General features: G+C 32.1%; 3 protein-coding genes across 4 annotated transcripts; all 3 read left to right on the forward strand.

The window, feature by feature from the left end:
* The first annotated feature begins 916 nt into the window (after window positions 1-916).
* On the forward strand, window positions 917-2,721 carry LOC131076680 (inorganic pyrophosphatase 1). Its single transcript, XM_058013979.2, has 5 exons — window positions 917-1,109; window positions 1,435-1,556; window positions 1,807-2,008; window positions 2,097-2,233; window positions 2,396-2,721. The coding sequence occupies exons 1-5, from the start codon at window positions 975-977 to the stop codon at window positions 2,508-2,510; spliced, it is 711 nt and encodes a 236-aa protein (XP_057869962.2). The 5' UTR covers window positions 917-974; the 3' UTR covers window positions 2,511-2,721.
* A 304-nt stretch (window positions 2,722-3,025) lies between these two features.
* Window positions 3,026-6,985, forward strand: LOC131076681 (inorganic pyrophosphatase 1-like). Its single transcript, XM_058013980.2, has 5 exons — window positions 3,026-5,405; window positions 5,691-5,812; window positions 6,061-6,262; window positions 6,351-6,487; window positions 6,614-6,985. The coding sequence occupies exons 1-5, from the start codon at window positions 5,271-5,273 to the stop codon at window positions 6,615-6,617; spliced, it is 600 nt and encodes a 199-aa protein (XP_057869963.2). The 5' UTR covers window positions 3,026-5,270; the 3' UTR covers window positions 6,618-6,985.
* Window positions 6,986-10,914: 3,929 nt separating this feature from the next.
* Window positions 10,915-13,777, forward strand: LOC131076679 (thiamine phosphate phosphatase-like protein). Of its 2 annotated transcripts, none has more exons than XM_058013977.1 (5): window positions 10,915-11,650; window positions 12,124-12,245; window positions 12,503-12,707; window positions 12,797-12,933; window positions 13,425-13,777. In XM_058013977.1, exons 1-5 carry the CDS (start codon window positions 11,156-11,158, stop codon window positions 13,537-13,539), a joined length of 1,074 nt encoding a protein of 357 aa, XP_057869960.1. In that variant the 5' UTR covers window positions 10,915-11,155; the 3' UTR covers window positions 13,540-13,777. The 2 variants fall into 2 exon arrangements, with proteins under 2 accessions (XP_057869960.1, XP_057869961.1); XM_058013978.2 differs by having other exon boundaries at window positions 10,916-11,650; window positions 12,506-12,707.
* Window positions 13,778-22,186: the final 8,409 nt, after the last annotated feature.

Below are 22,186 nucleotides of genomic sequence, written 5' to 3' on the forward strand. Positions count from 1 at the left end.
CAAGTTGCTTAATATTTGCTTAATCTAGCTACTAGAAATAAGAGATGAATGATATATATAGATGCCAAAATTCATGGTTGCATCTTTTCAAAAAAAGAAAAATAATGGTTACATGGGGTAGTTGTTAGTAAGCGTACAAAAAAAGTGAAACTCAACTACTTAAAGTGGATGATAGTGACACATGTGATTAATAGATTATGTCACGTATTTTCATAATAATAATATTTAACTAACTTAAATTAACTTAAAAATATATATAAAAAATAAAAAAATTACACGTCACATTTTTTAAAATAATAATAATTAGTCAAATGATATTATAAATTTAATTACAATTTTTTTTTTGGTAAAATAAAAATTAAAAATACTATTGATAATAGAATTACTAACCTCCATCTTTTGAAAATTTTAATATACTGAAATTAAAGTCTTTGTAAATAGTTTTGTGTATCTTCTTTCTTAAAACATATTGAGATTATCACCAACGCATAGTTTTGTGTATCTTCTTTCTTAAAACATATTTAGATTATCACCAACGCTAATAACATGCCTAATAGTCAGGTCCCAAAGGTTTGGAGAATAATACTTCCTTTACAAACACATTGTTCTCTAGAATATTTAAATTATAAAACCTTTTATTTATTATTAACATATTTGAAGGTGTGAAGAAACTTCACATCCCTATTTTGAAAACGGCTAGTAGCTTCTGGAAAGCAATTGAAAACAGGGAGGAGATGGTGAACTTTTTATAAAAAATAGCGGGCATCTGAGAGAATATTTTCCAGCATATGCGTGGAAGAGTCCTAACACAAATTGCCCGTTTTTCAAGCTATCGGATGCCATGCGCGTATTCTACTTTATTCAATGGCATATTCTCCTTCTTCAACCCTATATCAACTCCTTGCCCTGCCTCCTCTTTCCAACAAATTATCTTTCTCATTCTTCTATTCTGCATTGCCTCTGAGTTGTTCAGAATGGACACAGTAGTAGTTTTTGATTTTGATCTCACCATAATAGATTGTGACAGTGATCCATGGGTTATGGAAAAGCTTGGGGCCACTGAACTCTTTGAGTCCTTGCTTCCCACTCTTCCATGGAATACTGTCATGGTAAGTTGCAGGCGTTTTGTGTTTCTATTGTTTGTGGTTTTGATTGTGTTTCTATTGTTTGTGGTTTTGATTGTGTGGATTTTTTTTATATGTTTCGAATCAAATTTTATGATTCAAGATATATTGCTTCTGATTTTGATGTTTTCTTTTTTGATTTCTACTTTTTATAATGGATCATGGGTTTGATCCCAAATGTTCAGGAAAAAAATGTCACCAGAATAATGTGTACTAACCCTTATAATGTGTACTAACCCTTATAATGTTATAGCAATTTTGTTTTTGAATGTTTGTAGGAGTTAAGCCTTGGGTGTTTTTGTCTGTGCAGGATAAAATGATGGGTGAGCTGCATGAGCAGGGGAAGACTATAAGTGACATTGAAGCAAGTTTGAGGACCATTCCTCTGTATCCAGACACCATCAGGGCCATCAAATTTGCCTTCTCTTTGGGGTGAGTTTTATGTTGGGTGGTTTAATGGAGGAGCCCTCAAAAGCTTCTCTTCTTTTTGGTCGCTCTGGTTTTTTGGGTTTTTAAAGTTAGTCATGGACTCCCTTTTAGGCGGAGTCCTCCTCGGGTGGTTCTTAGAAAAAAATTCAATGGGGTTTTGTATCATTTGTTCAAGTAGCTGAATCTTCTTCTGTTGGTTGAGCTTTGCAGAGATTGTTTTAATGGTTTCAAATTTTTCTTGGTTTTTGAGCAGGTGTGATCTTCGGATTGTGAGTGATGCTAATCTCTTTTTCATAAAGACCATCCTTGAAACCCATGATCTGCTTCAGTATTTTACAGAGATTAAGACAAACCCTGCATTTGTTGAGGAGACTGGGAGAATAAGGATTTGCCCATTTCACCCTTTTACAGTTGCTCCTCATGGCTGCAATCTCTGCCCTCCCAATATGTGCAAGGTCATAATTTTTCTCTTACATATATTTTTTGCCAGTACCGTAGCAGAAATTTTCTCGGTTATGCTAAATGCTCTGTTATCTATTGCAGGGAGCAGTCATAGAGGAAATGCGAAAGTCCATAGAAGATGGGTTTAACAAGCGGTTTATTTACCTGGGAGATGGCAGTGGGGATTTCTGCCCCACCTTGAAATTAACAGAAGGAGATGATGTCTTGCCCAGAAAAGAGTGAGAAACTTGACCTCTGTATTATTTTCTGTTCAAAAATTGTATCCATTGTCAGAATAATACTGAAATTCATTTTGATTTATTTGGTTGTTTATTGATTGCTAGATGCCCACTTTCAAAGGTTACTGAAATTTCAGTGTTTTTGTTTGATTGTATTTTTAGGTATCCACTTTGGAAGCTAATTGAAAAGAATCCGAGTATGGTAAAGGCTAAAGTGCAGGGATGGTGTAATGCCAAGGATGTTGAGGATTTGTTAATGAAATTGCTTAAGCCATGAACATCCACTTCTGCTGTTTGTATAATTTTGCATAAAGCATGGTAAAGGAAGGAAGTATCCGCCATGTGCTGATATTGTTGGTGTGGTATAAATGTAAATAAACCGATCTCAAATATTAGTTAGCAACCGTACCCTTGGCTTATTGCAAGCCATGACGTCAAAAATTGAGTGGGATTTCAATATCTTTCAACTAATGACTTTTTCTACAAAATACTTTTGTTCTCTTGTTGTCTGCAACTGCTTTTCTAATTTTAGGCTATGTTTTATAAAATAATTTTTTTTTTGTTGGAATTATCTCTTGTTATATTTTTTGTAAAGTATATAATGAAAAAATATGTTGATTAATAAGATAGATTTATTTTACAAGGGAAAAAAATTATATGTATAAATAAATAAAACTTTATTTTGTAAGGAAATAAAATTATATGTATAAATAAATTAAACTATATGTATTTTATTTGTTTATATATATATATATATATATATATATATTTCTTTATTAATATTATTTATTTGATATAAGAATAGTTATATTGATAAAAAGGGCAATTACAAGAGAATGTCATGGAGAGTCATGAACAACACTCACTAGCTATATGCTAAACGACTCACTAGTTTTGGTGTTTTGATGTGAAGACATGAGCAACATTGCCTCAATTCATATAAGGAACTTGGAAGGGAATGTGAGCCAACATGATGTTGCTAGAGCATCCAAATTCAATGCTTTGTGTTGTTAAAATCTTCAATGCTTTCTTGTAAATGGTATCCACATCATTGTTGGTCGCCTTGAATTGTAAATTTACCTTGTTCTATCACATTAATTTCTTTGCATAATCTTTAGAAAACTCTACATTATAATTGGTACTTTTGTGGAGGAGAAGTGAGATGCTTCCAATCACCATTCTATTCCAATTCCTCATAATGTAGCATTAGCTTGTGTTGAAGTTTAGCTTATGCCATCCATAATTGGGGGAGGTTGTCATAGTGTGCTTCATTCCTTTTTAATTTAGTCGTCTAACCCCAACTCTATTAAGAGGGGGATTCTCATTCTAGTGTCCCATAATGTGAAATTAGACTTCTTTGAATTTTGCCCTCCAAGCTTGCTATTTGCAACATCTAGCTTGTTTAAGAAAGAGGACAACTATACTCCTTATCTTGAAACACCCTCTTGTTTTGTTCCTTCCACACCTCCCATAATAACTTGGATGGGCTCCCCTACCTCTGAGATGCAAATTTCTACACTTGCTCCAATTCCAAATACTTGTTTTGAAATATTTGTAAAAAATCTCAGCAACTCTAGCTCTATAGGACCTTAGCCTTAGTAAGCCTATGAAAAACTAATGCACCTTCATCCAAATACTTGTTTTGAAATATTTGTAAAAAATGTCACAAACTCTAGCTCTATGGGATCCTAGCCATAGGCAGGGGTCCGGTGGAGGGGGCTTAAGCTCTATTTTTAAGGAAGATGCAGTCCCATGAAAAAAATATTTTTTGGCTATGAGATTAATTAGAATCTTTTCCTAAAAAATAGACCCCATACCTTTTAGGCTTGAAAATCTAAGGCAGGGTCCCATGGGAGGGGATTAAGCTCTATTTTTAAGGAAGAGGCGGTCCCATGAAGATTTTTTGGGGGAGCTATGGGATTATTTGGAATCTACTCCTAAAAAATAGAAGCTCCTACTTTTTAGGCTTCCATTTTTAAGTAGTTTAAACTTAAGTTAATGTGCACTACAAAGTTCATAACATCCTTAAATTTAGACGCTGAAGTGAAAAACAAAATAAATACTCCTAAAAATCTTGCACTACAAAGTTCATGACATCCTTAAATTTAGAAGCTGAAGTGAAAAACAAAATAAATATTCTTAAAAAAGCTTAGCAGCTCCAGCTCTATCTCTATTTTTAGGAAGCCCCCCTCCATGGGACCCCACCCTTAGTAAAAAAAAGATGTGAACTCAACTACTTAAAGTGGGTGATAATGACACATATGATCATATTTTCATAATAATATTTAATTATATTAAACCAACTTAAAGATACATAAAAAATACAAATACTAAAAAATAAAAAACTTATACTTTAACAAAAAAATTTAAATAATAATAATTATTTAAACTATATTGTAAATTTATTTACGATTTATCTCATAGACTAAATTAAGTAAAATAAAAGTTTAAAACCAACACTAATTAGATGCCATTGATAATATGGTTACTGATCTCCAGCTTGTAATAAGAATTTTAATATACTGAAGTTAACGTCTTGCAAAGCTTTATATAGTTTTGTGTATCTTCTTTCTTAAAACATATATGATTATCACCAATGCTAATAACCTGCCTAATAGTCAGGTCCCAAAGGTTTGGAGAATATGCTTCATTTACAAACACATTGTTTTCTGGGATATTTTTTTAATTACAAATCAATTTATTTATTATTAACATATTTGAAGGTGTAAAGAAACTTCACATTCCTATTTTGAAAACGGCTGTGAACTTCTGGAAAGCAATTGAAAATAGGGAGCAGATGTGGAACTTTTTATAAAAATAGCGGGCATCTGAAAGAATATTTTTCAGCATATGTGTGGAAGAGTCCTAACACAGATTGCCCGTTTTTTCAAGCTACTGGCTGCCATGCGCGTATTCTACTTTATTCAATGGCATATTCTCCCTCTTCAACCCTATATCAACCCATTGCCCTGCCTCCTCTTTCCAACATATTATCTTTCTGATTCTTGTATTCTGCATTGCCTCTGAGTTGTTGAGAATGGACACAGTAGTAGTTTTTGATTTTGATCTCATCATAATATATTGTGACAGTGATCCTTGGGTTATGGAAAAGCTTGGGGCCACTGAACTCTTTGAGTCCTTGCTTCCCACCCTTCCATGGAATACTTTCATGGTAAGTAACCCTTGCAATTGCAGACATATGATGTTTGTATTGTTTTTGGTTTCAATTGTGTGGGTTGTTTCTAATGTTTTGGATCAAATTTAATGATTCATGATGTATTGTTTCTGATTTTGATTTCTTGCTTTCTACTTCTTGGTGATGGATCATGGGTTTGATTCGAAAGTCCAAGAAGAACTGCCACAGACCAGAACAATGTGTACTAACCTTGTGATGTTGTAGCATTTTCGTTTTTGAATCTTTGTAGGTGTTAAGCCTGGTGTGTTTTTGTCTGTGCAGGATAAAATGATGGGTGAGCTGCACGAACAGGGGAAGACCATCAGTGACATTGAAGCAAGTTTGAGGACCATTCCTCTGTATCCAGAGACCATCATTGCCATTAAATTTGCCTTCTCTTTGGGGTGAGTTTTAGGTTGGGTTGTTTAATGGAGGAGCCCTCAGAAACTTCTCTTCTTTTTGGTTGAGCTGGTTATTTTTGGGGTTTTAAAGTTGATCATGGACTCCCTTTTGGGTGGAGTCCTCAGGTGGTTCTATTGAAATTTTACAATGGGTTTTATATCATTTGTCCAAGTAGCTGAGTCTTCTGTTGTTGGTTGAGCTTTGCAGAGATTGTTTTAATGGTTGCAAATTCTTCTTGGCTTTTAAGCAGGTGTGATCTTCGGATTGTGAGTGATGCTAATCTCTTTTTTATAAAGACCATCCTTGAAACCCATGACCTGCTTCAGTACTTTACAGAGATTAAGACAAACCCTGCATTTGTTGAGGAGAGTGGGAGATTAAGGATTTGCCCATTCCACCCTTTTACAGTAGCTCCTCATGGCTGCAACCTCTGCCCTCCCAATCTGTGCAAGGTCATAATTTTTCTCTTACATATACTTTTTGCCAGTACTCTAGAACAAATTTTCTAGGTTATGCTAAATACTCTGTTATTTATTGCAGGGAGCAATCATAGATGAGATGCGAAAGTCCATAGAAGATGGGCTCAACAAGCGTTTTATTTACCTGGGAGATGGCACTGGGGATTTCTGCCCCACCTTGAAATTAACTGAAGGAGATGATGTTTTGCCTAGAAAAGAGTGAGAAACTTGACCTCTGTTTTCTGTTGAAGAATAAATTCGTTCGATTTATGTTACGGATTGACTTTTAGATGCGTACTTCAAAAGATTACTGAAATTTCAGTGAATTTGTTTGATTGTATTTAGGTAACCACTGTGGAAGCTAATAGAAAAGAATCCTAGTATGGTGAAGGCTAAAGTTCACGGTTGGTGTAATGCCAAGGATGTTGAGGATTTGCTAATGAAATTGCTTAAGCCATGAACAGCCACCATACATTGCATTGGCCCTACTTCTGCTGTTTGTATTATTTTTCATGAAGCATGGTGAATGGAAGGAAGTATATTCGCCATATTGTTGTTGTGGTATAAATGTAAATCGACAGATCTCAAAAATCAGTTGGCAACCGCTCCATTGGCTTATTGCAAGCCATGACGTCAAAAATTGAGTAGAATCTCAACAAAGTACTTTTGTTCAATATCTTTCTACTAATGACTTTATTCTACAAAGTACTTTTGTTCTCTTGGTGTTTGGACTGCTTTTCTAATTTTAGGCTGTGTTTTATAAAATAAAAATTATTTGGTGGAATTATTTGTTGTTATTTATATAATAATTAAAAAATATGTTAATTAATATATATATAAATATAAGATAGATTTTGTTTATAAAGAAATCAAATTGTTTATATCAATAAATAAAATTATATATAGAGAGATAGTTATAATAATACAAATATTTATAGAAATTTTAAAAATTATTATTATTATTATTTGATGTCTAAGAGTAGTTGTATTGATAAAAAGGGCAATTATGTCATGCAAGGTCAACAAGTTCTTACCCTAGAGGGTAACTACTTCGACAACAATCAATGGTGTCAAAAAAATCCACATGCACCTACAAATAGCAACCAACATCAATGTGCCACGCCATACCAAGGACTACGAGCTTATTGCTAAACTACTCACCAATTTTGGTGTGGAGGCATGAGCAACATTGCCCCAATTCATTTAAGGAACTTAGAAGGGAACACGAGCCAACATGTTGCTAGAGCATCCAAACCTTGGAGTGACTCTATGTTGTTAAAATCTTCAATTCTTTCTTGTAAATGTCATCCACACCATTGTTGGCTAGTCCATCGACATTCCTATTAATCTCCTTGTAGTCATTATTAATAAAGAAGTTTTTGAAAAATTGTGAAATTTGCCTTGTTTTGATCACATTAACAACCAATGTTGAAACCCTTCAATTTCAATTTTGTTCACCTTGAATTCCTTGCATAATCTTAGTAAACTCCACATTATTATTAGTACCTCTAGGCAGGGGAAGTGAGATACATCCAATCACCATTGCATTCTAATTCCTCACAATGTAGCTCGTGCTGAAGGGGTCTGGATTGCCCCTAGAGGCTTTGTTGAAGTTTAGCTCATGCCATTTGAAATTGGGGGGTTGTCATAGTGTTCTTCATTCCTTTTTTATTGTGTCATCTAGCCCCCAACTCCATTAAGAGGGGAAGACTAGGCTAGGATTTTCTCATTTTTGTGTCCCATAATGTGAAATTAGATTTCTTTGAATTTTGTCCTCCAAGCTTGCTATTTGCAACCTCTAGCTTGTTTAATAAAGAGGGCAACCACACTCCTTATCTTGAAACACTGTCCTATTTTGTTTCTTCCACACCTCCCATAATAACATGGATGAGCTGATGATCCACAAATTTAAGAACATGGTTTTTTTGTTGATTAAATGCCTTGATTGCAAGAGACCAAATACACCATTAGGACAAAGAGCCCCCACCTTTGAGTTGCAATTTGCTACACACGCTCCAATTCCAACCTTCTAAGCTTGGAAATTTGCATGAGGAATCCTCTCGGAAGAGTTTTCTACCGTTGTAGATGTCCCATGTTAGGAATTTTGTGATGAGTGATCAATAATTACTCATGAAGTTCTATATTCTGGACATTACAACACTTGCATTCTTTAGATAATATAAATTGGGCTCACAAATATACAATCAAGCAAATAATTAGTTTTATAATGAGTAATCTTTCTTAGCTAAAAATGCAAAGAATCTTAGGCTTTTAAGAGGTGTGAGTAGGGCTATGTAAATTGAATATTTTTTTGAAAAAATATTTTTTCTTAAAAGGCCAACTAAAGGTAGCTAAATGACCAAATGGTCAAGTAATTTTCATATGATAATAAAGGGTGATTATCAAATTATAGGCCTATTTTGACCACACTTAAAAAGGATCCTTTCTCACTTTAACAATTGAGACCACACCAAGTAGTCTCAGTCCCCAATTTATCATATTTCATTTGTTCAAACTTGAAAACTCAATCATCTAATGAAGGCCCACAACCTACAAGCATAACTACCTAGCAAAGGCAAAAGGTCTACAAACTCGGTGACATAGTGGGGGCTTGAACCTTGGTGGCTGCTTCACCAATGAATTGACTTTACCATGACACTATGCCTCAAGTGGTGACCCCAAGCCCCTTAATTTAAATATATAAACAATAATTTTATATAATCAAATCGTTGATTCTTTGCCAACTTTATATATGAAAATTGATTATAGTAAATTATATAACACTAAAAAAATGTGTGGCATGAGCATTATGGTGGTCCTTGTTTGTGGTATGGTCGCTTTTTTGCTCACCATGTTTGAGTTATATTGTTGCTTTATCTCAAATGTATCATTTATTATTGTTTTGTCCATCATAAGGTGAAGAGGTACTTGACTAGGTGATGTATTTGGTAAATTAGGGTAAGGGTAAACTAGGGAAACATTTAGGTGTTTACAATACTATGTTTCAAGAAAAATGTTAGCAATAATTAGCCCTAAATCTCTTAAATGATATATTAATTAAATAAAATATATCATAATCATTTTTTTGACTAGAGATTTGGCATGTGTATGATACTCAAAAGATGTAAATTATCGTGCCTCTAAATGGATTTTGGCCATGCCTCTAATTGTTTAGACAAAGGATGTATCTTGATCATAAAAAAAATTGTTGTTAAATTTGGTCCTATTTGATTTTTAGTCACTCATCTAAATTTTAGTTAGGTTTAATTTTTCATATATATAATTTCTTATAGACACTTGCCAATTAGCAAAAAAACTGATATTTTATTTCAATATAATTAGTAAAACAATTTGAAATATTAAATTTAAGAAATGAATTTTTAAAATTAATTTGTATAAAAGAACAACTATATAGTAGTGATTTTAATAGTAATACTATTATGGAGGAAAATCAACCTTAAATATGGGCCAACAAGTTTATTTAGATATATCTTTATTGTAAAAATCTTAGTTACAAGCAACACTATAACAATTTCTAATCATGCAACAATGTCCTTTCTTAATGCATTAAATCTTTTGTAATTGTTCATTTTTTCTTTTTAAAACATCTTAAATATATTAAATGTTTTATGTTTTAGCTTTAGATTTCATAAAAAATATGTCTTCCAAGGAATCTATCCTCATAGCTCAAACTTTTCTGTCAAATAAATAGATGATAATTCATTTTAATTTGTTTTTATTAAATTTGTATAAAAGAAAAAAATTAAATATTAAAAAATAATAATAAATTTTAATAAATTAAAAATAAAACATTTTATAATAGAATTACTATCCTCCATCTTGTAAGAATTTAAACTAAGTTGGAGCCTTGTAAAGCTTCTTATAGTTATGTGCATCTTGTTTCTTCAAAGATATGGAAACCAAATTAATAGTACACATTTCAAAGTGTCATCCATACCTACCTATTTATAAATCTCCAAATAATGGTGCACTTAAAATTATCAATACTTAGACTGGGGTTCCTTAAAAATAGAGTTGGAGGAGATTTTTTAGGAAAAATTCAAACATGGCCATCTCATGAGTTTTGTTATGCAACCAACTTAAAAATTTGAACTACTGAATTTAAGGAAGTTTGAGCACAAAAAAGGGTAAAATTAATTAAATAAATGTCATTTTCCCTCTTCATTTGATTTTGGTGGGAAATGGAATGTGCAGATTATTGACAAGTGACAAGCAAAGTTCCTCCTTTTTTTTTGCCTGTTTCCTAAAAAGTAGAGGCTTCCTTTTTTTAGGGAAAGATTCCAAGTAATTTCTTCCTTAAAAATAGAGCCCAAGCCCTTCTCATGGGACCCACCCTTATGCACAAATACCCTAATAGTAGTACACTATGGATACCAATAAAGATGTACAATTGAACCATTATAATCCAAATATATTAAAAAATAGATAACTATTAATATATGTAAAATTTATTAATAATTATTTTTTTTTTTTAAATCTTTAAAATTAGTAGTAGAAGGTTGAATGTGTAAAGAATGTTCCATAACGGCTAGTGTGCTCTTCCCCTAGTTTGAAAGGGTTTGAGGGCTTTCTAAAAAGCAATTTTAAACAGGAACTTTTCAAATAAATACCGACCATACGAAAGAATATTTCTCAGCATATGCCTGGAAAAGTCCTGACACATATTTTTCCTCGTTTCCCCTGTTAAATGAAAAGTTTCAGGGTTGGAGATCGGAGATCAGATTCTCTGGAGTCGAAGTCAAGTTGCTGGATGAGCTCAATCTCCAATAATTCTCAAGCTCCCCGCAGAACCTTTTGAGTTACTCAGCCTCACAGAAGGGTTTAAGTGCTGTGAATTCAAGCGCTATCAGTAATAAATCTAATGTTATGGCAAATTGGACATCATTCTCGTCTGGTTCGTGCAGTAAAACGTCTTCAAGATGGCTGCAGTTTGTCAATTTGGGGAATAATAGAACTCCTGTGATGAAGCTGGAAGACCTGCGTTTCAGGAAATGCAAGCGCAATGAAAATGGAGTAGATAAGCCTCTTCTTAAGCGGTCGATTTCGAGCTATTACGAAGAAAGGCCAATTTTAAAGAAAGAGGCAGCGACTTTTCACCAGAGATCAAAATCCGTCAAGGAGGATAAGCGGGCCGTGGAGACGCGCCGAACCAAGGGTTTCAGGATTCTTACCCCATTCACATCATTAAACAGTTGTAAGTCCTCCATAAATTCTGAGTTGTTGAGCATGGACACAGTAGTAGTTTTCGATTTTGATCTCACCATAATAGATTGTGATAGCGATCCATGGGTTATGAAACAGCTTGGGGTCACTGAACTCTTCGAGTCCTTGCTTCCCACCCTTCCTTGGAATACTGTCATGGTAAGTAACCTTTGCAATTGCAGACATATGATTTGTACAGTGTATGATGTCTATAATGCTTTTGGTTTTGGTTGCGTAGTTTGTTTTTTTATTGTTTCGGATCATTTTTCTTGATTCATGATGTATTTTCTGATTTTCATTTCTTTTCTCTTTTCCGACTTCCTGATGGATCTACTTCCTGATGATGATGGATCATGGAAATATGCAAGGAAAAATGTTAAAACTAGAACAATGTGTACTAACCCTAGTAATGTTGTAGCAATTTTGTTTTTTAATAAATTTTTTAATTGTTTTAGATCAATTTTCATGATTCATGATGCATTGTTTCTGATTTTGATTTCTCTCCTCTTTTCTTACTTTCTACTTCCAGATGATGGATCATGGATTCCAAAATGTCCTGATCAAAATGTACTAACCCTTGAAATGTTGTAGCCATTTTGATTTTGAATTTTTGGATTATTTTGTGGGTGCAGGATAAAATGATGGGTGAGCTGCATGAACAGGGGAAGACCATTAGTGACATCGAAGCAAGTTTGAGGACCATTCCTCTGTATCCAGATATCATCAGAGCCATTAAATTTGCCTTCTCTTTAGGGTAAGTTTTAGACTGGGTGGTTAATGGAGGAGCCCTTAAAAATTTCTCTTTCTTTCTGGTTGAGATGGTTTTTTGGGGGGGATTTCAAAGTTGGTCAGGGACTCCCTCTTAGCTGGAGTCCTCAAGTGGTTGAGATGGTTCTTTTGAATTTTTTCAATGGGATTTGATATCATTTGTCCAAGTAGCGGAGCCTTCTCCTGTTGGTTGAGCTTTGAAGAGATGATTTTCATGGTTTTAATTTTTACTTGGTTTTTTAGCAGGTGTGATCTTCGGATTGTGAGTGATGCTAATCTCTTTTTCATAAAGACAATCCTTGAGACCCATGACCTGCTTCAGTATTTTACAGAGATTAAGACAAACCCTGCATTTGTTGAGAAGAGTGGGAGATTAAGGATTTGCCCATTCCACCCTTTTACAGTTGCTCCTCATGGCTGCAACCTCTGCCCTCCCAATATGTGCAAGGTCATAATTTTTCTCTTACATATCCTTTTTTGCCAGTACTCTAGCACAAATTTTCTAGGTTATGCTTAATGCTCTGTTATCTATTGCAGGGAGCAGTCATAGATGAGATGCGAAAATCCATAGAAGATGGTTTTAACAAGCGTTTTATTTACCTGGGAGATGGCAGTGGGGATTTCTGCCCTACCTTGAAATTAACAGAAGGAGATGATGTTTTGCCCAGAAAAGAGTAAGAAACTTGACCTCTGTATCATTTTCTGTTGAAAAATATAAAATCTGTTATTTAATTTATTTCATTGTTTTTATCTGTACCATTATACTGAAATATCATTTGCTTTATTTGGTTGCTTTTAGGTTGTCTGTAAGATTGCTTTTGATTTTAATTATGTATATTTTTCATTGATATCTATTATATAAGAATGTTCAAAAGACCATCTAATTAATTTTATTTGATTCAATTGATTGTTGTTAGATGTTCAGTTTATAAAATAACTGAAATTTCACTTAATTTAATATCATTTGATTGATTGTGTTGGAAATTTTTACTATCAATATTTGGAATCACATTTCGTGATTCAATTTCTTAACTCTCTTGCATCCTGATGATGAATCACAACCATTGATAATAAAAATTTCCAACGCAATCAAATCCAAAAACTGCATACAAGATTTGAATAGATTGTGGAAATCTTATGAATTTGATTGTTCGATTGTTTTTAGATATCCACTGTGGAAGCTTATAGAAAAGAATCCCAGTATGGTGAAGGCTAAAGTTCACGGATGGTCTAATGCCAAGGATGTTGAGGATTTGCTGATGAAACTGCTTATGCCATGATCAGCCATCATACATTGCATTGTACCACTTCTGTAGTCTCTGTTATTTTTTTAATGAAGCATGGTGAACGGAAGGAAGTTTTCTCCATGTGCTGATTACATGTTGTGGTATCAATGTAAATCAACCAACCTCAAAAATTGATTGGCATCCGTACCCTTGGCTTATTGCAACACATGACGTAAAAAATTGTGTGGAATTTCAACATCTTTCAACTAACGATTTCATTCCACAAAGAAATTTTGTTCTCTTCTGATAGTATGTGGAGTGCTTTTCTAATTTTGGGCTGTGATTTATAATTAATATGTTATTAGGTCGATTTAATTCTTGTTATACGTTTTTACAAGTATATATAACTAGCAATTGTACACTCCTTGCTGTGCAATGGGTACATCGAGGATGTGTGGAAGGTCAATGATGGAAAATTTTGGTCTATTTTGTGCATAAATTTGTGTAGCATATTATGGTGTTTCTATAACAAAGGTCTAAATGGAGGTGTGAAAGCTTCAAATCAACTATACATCCACTTACAAGAATCCAAACATGATTAAAATAAATCTCTAAATTGTCAAGATAATTAAGCTCCATTACAAATAGGTTGATGTAATGTTTGCAATAGGGAGAAAGGGAGAGATAGAGGGGGTAAGAGAAAGACAGATGAGGAGATAGAGATGGATAAGGAGATGGAGGAGAGGGATATTAAGAGAAAAGGAGAGAGAGAGAGAGAGAGAGAGAGAGAGAGATGGGTAAAGAGTGAGATATAAGGGTATAGAGAGATAGAGAGATGATGAGATAGATGGAGAGATAAAAGGAAAATATGAGAGATAGACATACAAAGAGATATAGATACAAAGGTCTAGGAAGAGGTAGAGGGAGAGAGATATATATGGATGGACAAGGGGAGATATGGCTACGGATAGAGGGGAAGAGAGGATGATAGATGGAAAGTGGAAGAGGGAGAAAAATAGAGAGGTAATGAGAGAGATAAAGATAGAGGGAGAGACATGGAGATATAAATGGTGTGATAAAGTGATAAAGATATAAGGAGATATAAAGGGAGGATGAGGGAGATAGAGAGATAGACAAATAGAGAGAAGTAGAGATACACAAATTGACATGGATAGAAGGAGAATGACAAATGGAGATATATATGAAGAGAAAGAGAGAGAGGTAGATCTATAGAGAGATAAATAGGGTATATGCAAGGAGAAAGGGTGGGAGAGATAGAGAGGGAGGGAGAGAGATAAGGCAAATGAGGTAGGGAGAGAAGAGGGGGAGAGAGGGAGAGATCAATATAGAGGGAGAGAGAGAGATAGAGATAGGGAGACAGGGGAAGACATATATTAGGATTAAAAGAGATAGAGAAATGACAAAGATGTGTATAGAAAGAGATAGAGTGAGAAAGAATTAAAGAGACAGATATATAAAGTAAGAGAGATAGAGTGAATAAGAGAGAGGTATATATAATGAGATATAAATAGAGAGGGAGAGGAAGACATAGGGAGCCAAAGATAGAACAAGAAAGGTTGAGAGAGAGAAGGTCGCATAGATAAGTAATAGAGAGATAGAAATATGGAGAAATAAACAGAGAGAGTGTGTATATGAGAGAGAAAGAGATGTGGAGATAGACATATAGAGATAGATATAAAGAGGGAGAAATATAGAGAGTGCGTATATGAGAGAGAGAGAGAGAGAGAGAGAGAGAGAGAGAGAGAGAGAGAGAGAGAGAGATGGATCGATAGAGAAGGAGATATATATCTATAAATAGGTAGAGAGGGAGGGGGAGGAAGAGAGAGAAATAGAGAGTAAAGAGATATAAAAAGATGAAGTGATACACGGAGAGGGAGAAATAGGGAGAGAGATGGGTAGCAATAAAAGATAAAAATATAGATATAACCTAGAAATGAGAGATGACTTGAGGGAGAGTGATACATGGAGAGGGAGAAATAGGGAGAGAGATGGGTAGAAATGAAAGATAAAAATATAGATATAACCTAGAAATGATAGATGATGAGAGATATATATCTATAAATGGGTAGAGAGGGAGGGGGAGGAAGAGAGAAATAGAGAGTAAAGAGATATAAAAAGATGAAATATATATAAAAAAGAAAAATAATAATTATAAAATATAATACTTAAAAAATAAACTTATTAAGATAATAAATAATCAAATTAATTTTTTGATTTATTAAAATTGAAATATTAGTAAAATATGTACTTGAAAAATATAATTAATATATTACAGACAACATTAACATTAATTGAATATAATTTTAATATTAACAAATAAAAAATTATTAGAAACTTGAACATAAAAATGTATTTTAAATAAAATATTAAAAATAAAAAATAATTTTATCAAAACCATTAAAGCTAAAATTTTAATATAATATTAAAAATTAGAGATAAAAACAAATTAAAAAGATTACAAACAAAATGAAACTTATTAAAAAGATAAAATAAAATTTATAATTTATTGATTTATATAATTCAACTTATATATGAATTATTATTATTAGAATTACATTTTTTTTGATAAAATTTATGTATGTTTTTTCATTAAGAATTGCTCTATTCACAGTATGTTAAAGTAAGATTACTAAAATGAAGAAGAAAAAATGAGAGACATAAACTAAAACTGATTATTATTGTTATTTTTTTAATCATTCAAGAAGAATTTCAAAATTTAATAAAATAAAACTAATATGCTATTAAAAAATTAAAATTGCATAAAAACTACAAATTCAAGAGCTGTAAAGAAAACTAAACAAGAAAAGAAAAGAAAAATATTAAAATAGAGACATTCAAAAGAAAAGATCAAAACAAAATTTAAAAAAATAAAATAAAATATATATTAACTTTTCAAATAATTAAAAAATAAGTCATTTTATTTATTCATTTAATAATAAAATATCTATAAAATATATTTTGACTATATATCTTTGTAAATTTAAAATAAAAAATGTTACAGGTCATTTTATTAATAATTTTTTAAATGTGCACGTTAATTTTTTAAATGTGCAGAGAATCCAAAAAAAAGTGTCTGACATAGGTAGTAACTAGTACATCTTGTTGTGTTGTCTGAGAGGGAAATAGCAAATAAGGGTTATGTAAAAGAACAAGAAAATGATGGATGGACACGATTTTTGAATAGTCTGTTGCTCTTTTAGAGGATTACCCGTAGTTGGATTAAAATGATGGATGGACACAATTTTTTGAATAGTCTGTTGCTCTTTTAGAGGATTACCCGTAGTTGGATTAAAATTTTTAGCTCGTCCATTTCATAGGAAGAGACGTTTTCTGTGTAATAAAAAAATATGTTAATTAAATATATATAAAAAATATAAGATATACTTATTATATATATAATTAATTAATTTTAGTTATAATTAAAAATATATATATTTTTTAAATAATTATATTTATTTTTTGATATAATTCTTTGTTGCAGAAGTTTATGATCAATCACAAGATAATTGTAGAGAATTTTGTATTATGCACAAAAGATGATTGAAGATACAATATTGAAGCTACAATTACAATGAATGAATGAATCCTTATAAAGGATGAATAAAACCCTAATGCTAAAAATAGGAGGACTAATGCAAAGTAGGAGCTAAATTAAGCTCAACTACATTTAGAACTAATGTTGGAAAAGCAAACTCTAGATAATAAAAAGCACCTAAGTTTAGCTTAAGTGAAAAAGCAATTAAATGACTTAATTAATAAATAATTAGATAATTGTCCTAAAATTACTCCAACAAGAGTAAATAACATATGTGATTAATAAACTATGCCATGTATTTTCATTATAATCATACCCAATTAACTTAAACGGGCTTAATAATATGTGAAACAAAATACTTAAAAATAAAACTACACGAATTTTTTTTAAATAGAAATTAATTATGTAAACAATGTTACATCAAGTTAAATAAACTTAAGTAACAAGGTCACATTGTTGAAGAGTTCTTGTCAAGGTAAATTGAGAGCAACATTGGTTCGATCAAACCAATGTTAAGCATAGAAATGTTGACCATTTTCTAAATTGTTATCCATGTTGCAGTGAAGTTCTTGCCAAATGGGTGGTAGGATAAATATGGAAAGTAAGATACTTGATAGAGCTCAAATGGTTGTGCAACTAGATTACTCATAAAATTGAATCTTCTCCAAGTTGATAGCAAGATATAATAAGTGAAATGTTAGAAAAAAAATCTAATATTAAATTAAAAATAATTTATTTAATGTATTGTAGACCTTCATATACATCATAATCAATTTTTTGACAAGAGATTTGACATATACATGATACTCAAAAGATGTAACACATCTTAAATGATACATGATAAAAAAAAGTTGCTATAATATTTGTTCATAATCAATTTTTAGTTATTCATTTGAAAATTCCAACTAAAATTAATATTTTATTTCAATATAATTATTTGAAATATTAACTTAGGAAATCAAATTTTGAAAATACTTTGTATAAAATGACAATTATATAGTAATGATTTTAATAATAATACTACAAAACTTATTACAAATAACTAGACCAAGAGTCACAACTTAGATTCCACAAAGGTGTCCCTCATAGGAGTTGAACTTGAGTCTCCACATTGAGAACTCAATGCTTTAACTAACCAAGCTCAAACCCTTGGACAATATATAATATTTTATTTTATTTATATTATATGTAATATTAAGTTGTAGTTAAATATATTAATTATGTTTAAATTATTTTTTATTCTTTATTTGAACAATAATATTATGTTTTATTATACATATATTTATGATTATATTTTTATATTATACAGATTTAATATAAAAAATGCGAAAGTCCATAGAAGATGGGTTTAACAAGCGGTTTATTTACCTGGGAGATGGCACTGGAGATTTCTGCCCCACCTTGAAATTAACAGAAGGAGATGATGTTTTGCCCAGAAAAGAGTGAGAAAGTTGACGTCTGTTTTATTTTCTGTTGAAAAATTGTATCTATTGTCAGAATAATACTGAAATTTCAGTGTAATGCCAAGGATGTTGAGGATTTGTTAATGAAATTGCTTAAGCCATGAACATCCACTTCTGCTGTTTGTATAATTTTGCATAAAGCATGGTAAATGGAAGGAAGTATTCGCCATGTGCTTATATTGTTGGTGTGGTATAAATGTAAATAAACCGATCTCAAATATTGGTTAGCAACCGTACCCTTGGCTTATTGCAAGCCATGACGTCAAACATTGGTGGAATTTCAATATCTTTCAACTAATGACTTTTTCTACAAAATACTTTTATTCTCTTGTTGTCTGCAACTACTTTTCTAATTTTAGGCTATATTTTATAAAATATAAATTATTTGTTGGAATTATCTCTTGTTATATTTTTTGTAAAGTATATAATTAAAAAATATGTTGATTAATATATATAAAAAATATAAGATTGACTGATTTTATAAGGGAAAAAAATTATATGTATAAATAAATAAAACTTTATTTTATAAGGAAATAAAATTATATGTATAAATAAATTAAACTATTATGTATTTTATTTGTTTATATATAGCTATAATAATAATTTTAGTATTTTTATTTGTTTATATATAGTTATAATAATAATTTTTATTTATTTTTCTTATTAATATTATTTATTTGATATAAAAGTAGTTGTATTCATAAAAAGGGCAATTATAAGAGAATGCCATGGAGAGCCATGAACAACACTCGATAGCTATATGCTAAACCTCTCACTAGTTTTGGTGTTTTGATGTGAAGACATGAGCAAAATTGCCTCAATTCATATAAGGAACTTGGAAGGGAATGTGAGACAACATGATGTTGCTAGAGCATCCAAACCTAGAAGTGACTCTGTGTTGTTAAAATCTTCAATGCTTTCTTGTAAATGGCATCCACATCATTGTTGGCCGCCTTGAATTGTAAATTTACCTTGTTCTATCACATTAACTTCCTTGCATAATCTTAGAAAACTCTACATTATAATTGGTACTTTTGTGGAGGAGAAGTGAGATGCTTCCAATCACCATTCTATTCCAATTCCTCACAATGTAGCATTAGCTTGTGTTGAAGTTTAGCTTATGCTATCCATAATTGGGGGAGGTTGTCATAGTGTGCTTCATTCCTTTTTTATTGAGTCGTCTAACCCCAACTCCGTTAAGAGGGGGATTCTCATTCTAGTGTCCCATAATGTGAAATTAGACTTCTTTGAATTTTGCCCTCCAAGCTTGCTATTTGCAACCTCTAGCTTGTTTAAGAAAGAGGACAACTATACTCCTTATCTTGAAACACCCTCTTGTTTTGTTCCTTCCACACCTCCCATAATAACTTGGATGGGCTGATGATACACCATTAGGACTAAGGCTCCCCTACCTCTAAGTTGCAAATTGCTACACTTGCTCCAATTCCAAATACTTGTTTTGAAATATTGTTAAAAAATCTCAGCAACTCTAGCTCTATAGGACCTTAGCCTTAGTAAGCCTATGAAAAATTGATGCACCTTCATCCAAATACTTGTTTTGAAATATTTGTAAAAAATGTCACAAACTCTAGCTCTATGGGATCCTAGCCTTAGGCAGGGGTCCCATGGAGGGGGCTTAAGCTCTATTTTTAAGGAAGAGGTAGTCCCATGAAAAAAAGATTTTTTGGCAACGGGATTAATTAGAATATTTTCCTAAAAAATAGAGCCCATACCTTTTAGGCTTGAAAATCTAAGGGAGGGTCCCATAGGAGGGGCTTAAGCTCTATTTTAAAGGAAGAGGCGGTCCCATGGAGATTTTTTTGGGGGGCTATGGGATTATTTGGAATCTACTCTAAAAAATAGAAGCTCCTACTTTTTAGGCTTCCATTTTTAAGCTGGTGAAAATTTAGGAGTTTACTGCACTACAAAGTTCATGACATCCTTAAATTTAGAAGCTGAAGTGAAAAACAAAATAAATATTCCTAAAAAAGCTTGCACTACAAAGTTCATGACATCCTTAAATTTAGAAGTTGAAGTGAAAAACAAAATAAATATTCCTAAAAAAGCTTGCACTACAAAGTTCATGACATCCTTAAATTTAGAAGCTGGAGTGAAAAACAAAATAAATATTCCTAAAAAAGCTTGCAGTACAAAGTTCATGACATCCTTAAATTTAGAAGCTGAAGTGAAAAACAAAATAAATATTCTTGAAAAAGCTTAGCAGCTCCAGCTTTATTTTTGGGAAGGCCCCCTCCATGGGACCCCTCACCCCACCCTTAGTAAACCTAAAAAAAAGATGTGAACTCAACTACTTAAAGTGGGTGATAATGACACATATGATCATATTTTCATAATAATATTTAATTATATTAAACCAACTTAAAGATACATAAAAAATACAAATACTAAAAAATAAAAAACTTATACTTTAACAAAAAATTTAAATAATAATAATTATTTAAACAATATTGTAAATTTATTTACGATTTATCTCATAGACTAAATTAAGTAAAATAAAAGTTTAAAACCAACACTAATTAGATGCCATTGATAATACGGTTACTGATCTCCAGCTTTTAATAAGAATTTTAATATACTGAAGTTAACGTCTTGCAAAGCTTTATATAGTTTTGTGTATCTTCTTTCTTAAAACATATTTAGATTATCACCAATGCTAATAACCTGCCTAATAGTCAGTCCCAAAGGTTTGGAGAATATGCTTCATTTACAAACACATTGTTTTCTGGTATAATTTTTTAATCACAAAACCTTTTATTTATTATTAACATATTTGAAGGTGTAAAGAAACTTCACATTTCTATTTTCAAAACGGCTGTGAGCTTTGGAAAGCAATTGAAAATAGGGGAGCAGATGTGGGAACTTTTTATAAAATTACCCCATGTCTCCATGCGGCTGCTTATGAGCATTTTCTACTTAAATTTAAGCAGCTGGAATGTTCCTATGTAAAATTCTAACCCCATGTCCCCATGCGGCTGCTTTAATGCAATTTCTGCTTAAAATTAAGCGGCCAAGAGTGTTCCCATCCAATTTTTTAATTAAGAGGAAAGGATAAATTGAATTCTTTTCCTATTTAAGTGGAGCAGCGGCTAAAGGCGGGGCTGGGCTAGCCAAAATAAGCTAAGCAGCCGCATGGGGACCTGCCCTAATCAAGGAAAAGGATAAATTGGAATCTTTCCCTATTTTAGTGGAGCAGCAGTTGCTTAAAAATTGAAAATAAGCTTTGAAAAAAATGGGGGCTAGAAATAAGCAGTGACTACTTATTGATAAAAAAAGACACGTGGCTTCACCATATTTTTTTGCTTTCCTATTTACTTGCCTAAAATTTTGCTTATGAATTTTATTTGTAAAAAATATTATCAATAATTTCATTTACAAAATGATTGAAGAAGATTGCATAAAAATAAGCAGCCATTTGACTATTCATGGGCCACCTACTCCACAAATTGCTCCTTAAAAAGTTGAGCAGCTGCTGCTAGCCAAAATAAACTAAGCAGCAGCATGGGGACATGCCCTTACCAGGCATCTGAAAGAATATTTTCCAGTATATGCGTGGAAGAGTCCTAACAAATATTGCTCGTTTTTCCAGCTACTAGCTGCCATGCGCGTATTCTACTTTACTCAATGGCATATTCTCCTTCTTCAACCCTATATCAACTCCTTG

The sequence above is a fragment of the Cryptomeria japonica genome, chromosome 4, assembly GCF_030272615.1.
Source record: "Cryptomeria japonica chromosome 4, Sugi_1.0, whole genome shotgun sequence".
Lineage (NCBI taxonomy): Eukaryota > Viridiplantae > Streptophyta > Pinopsida > Cupressales > Cupressaceae > Cryptomeria > Cryptomeria japonica.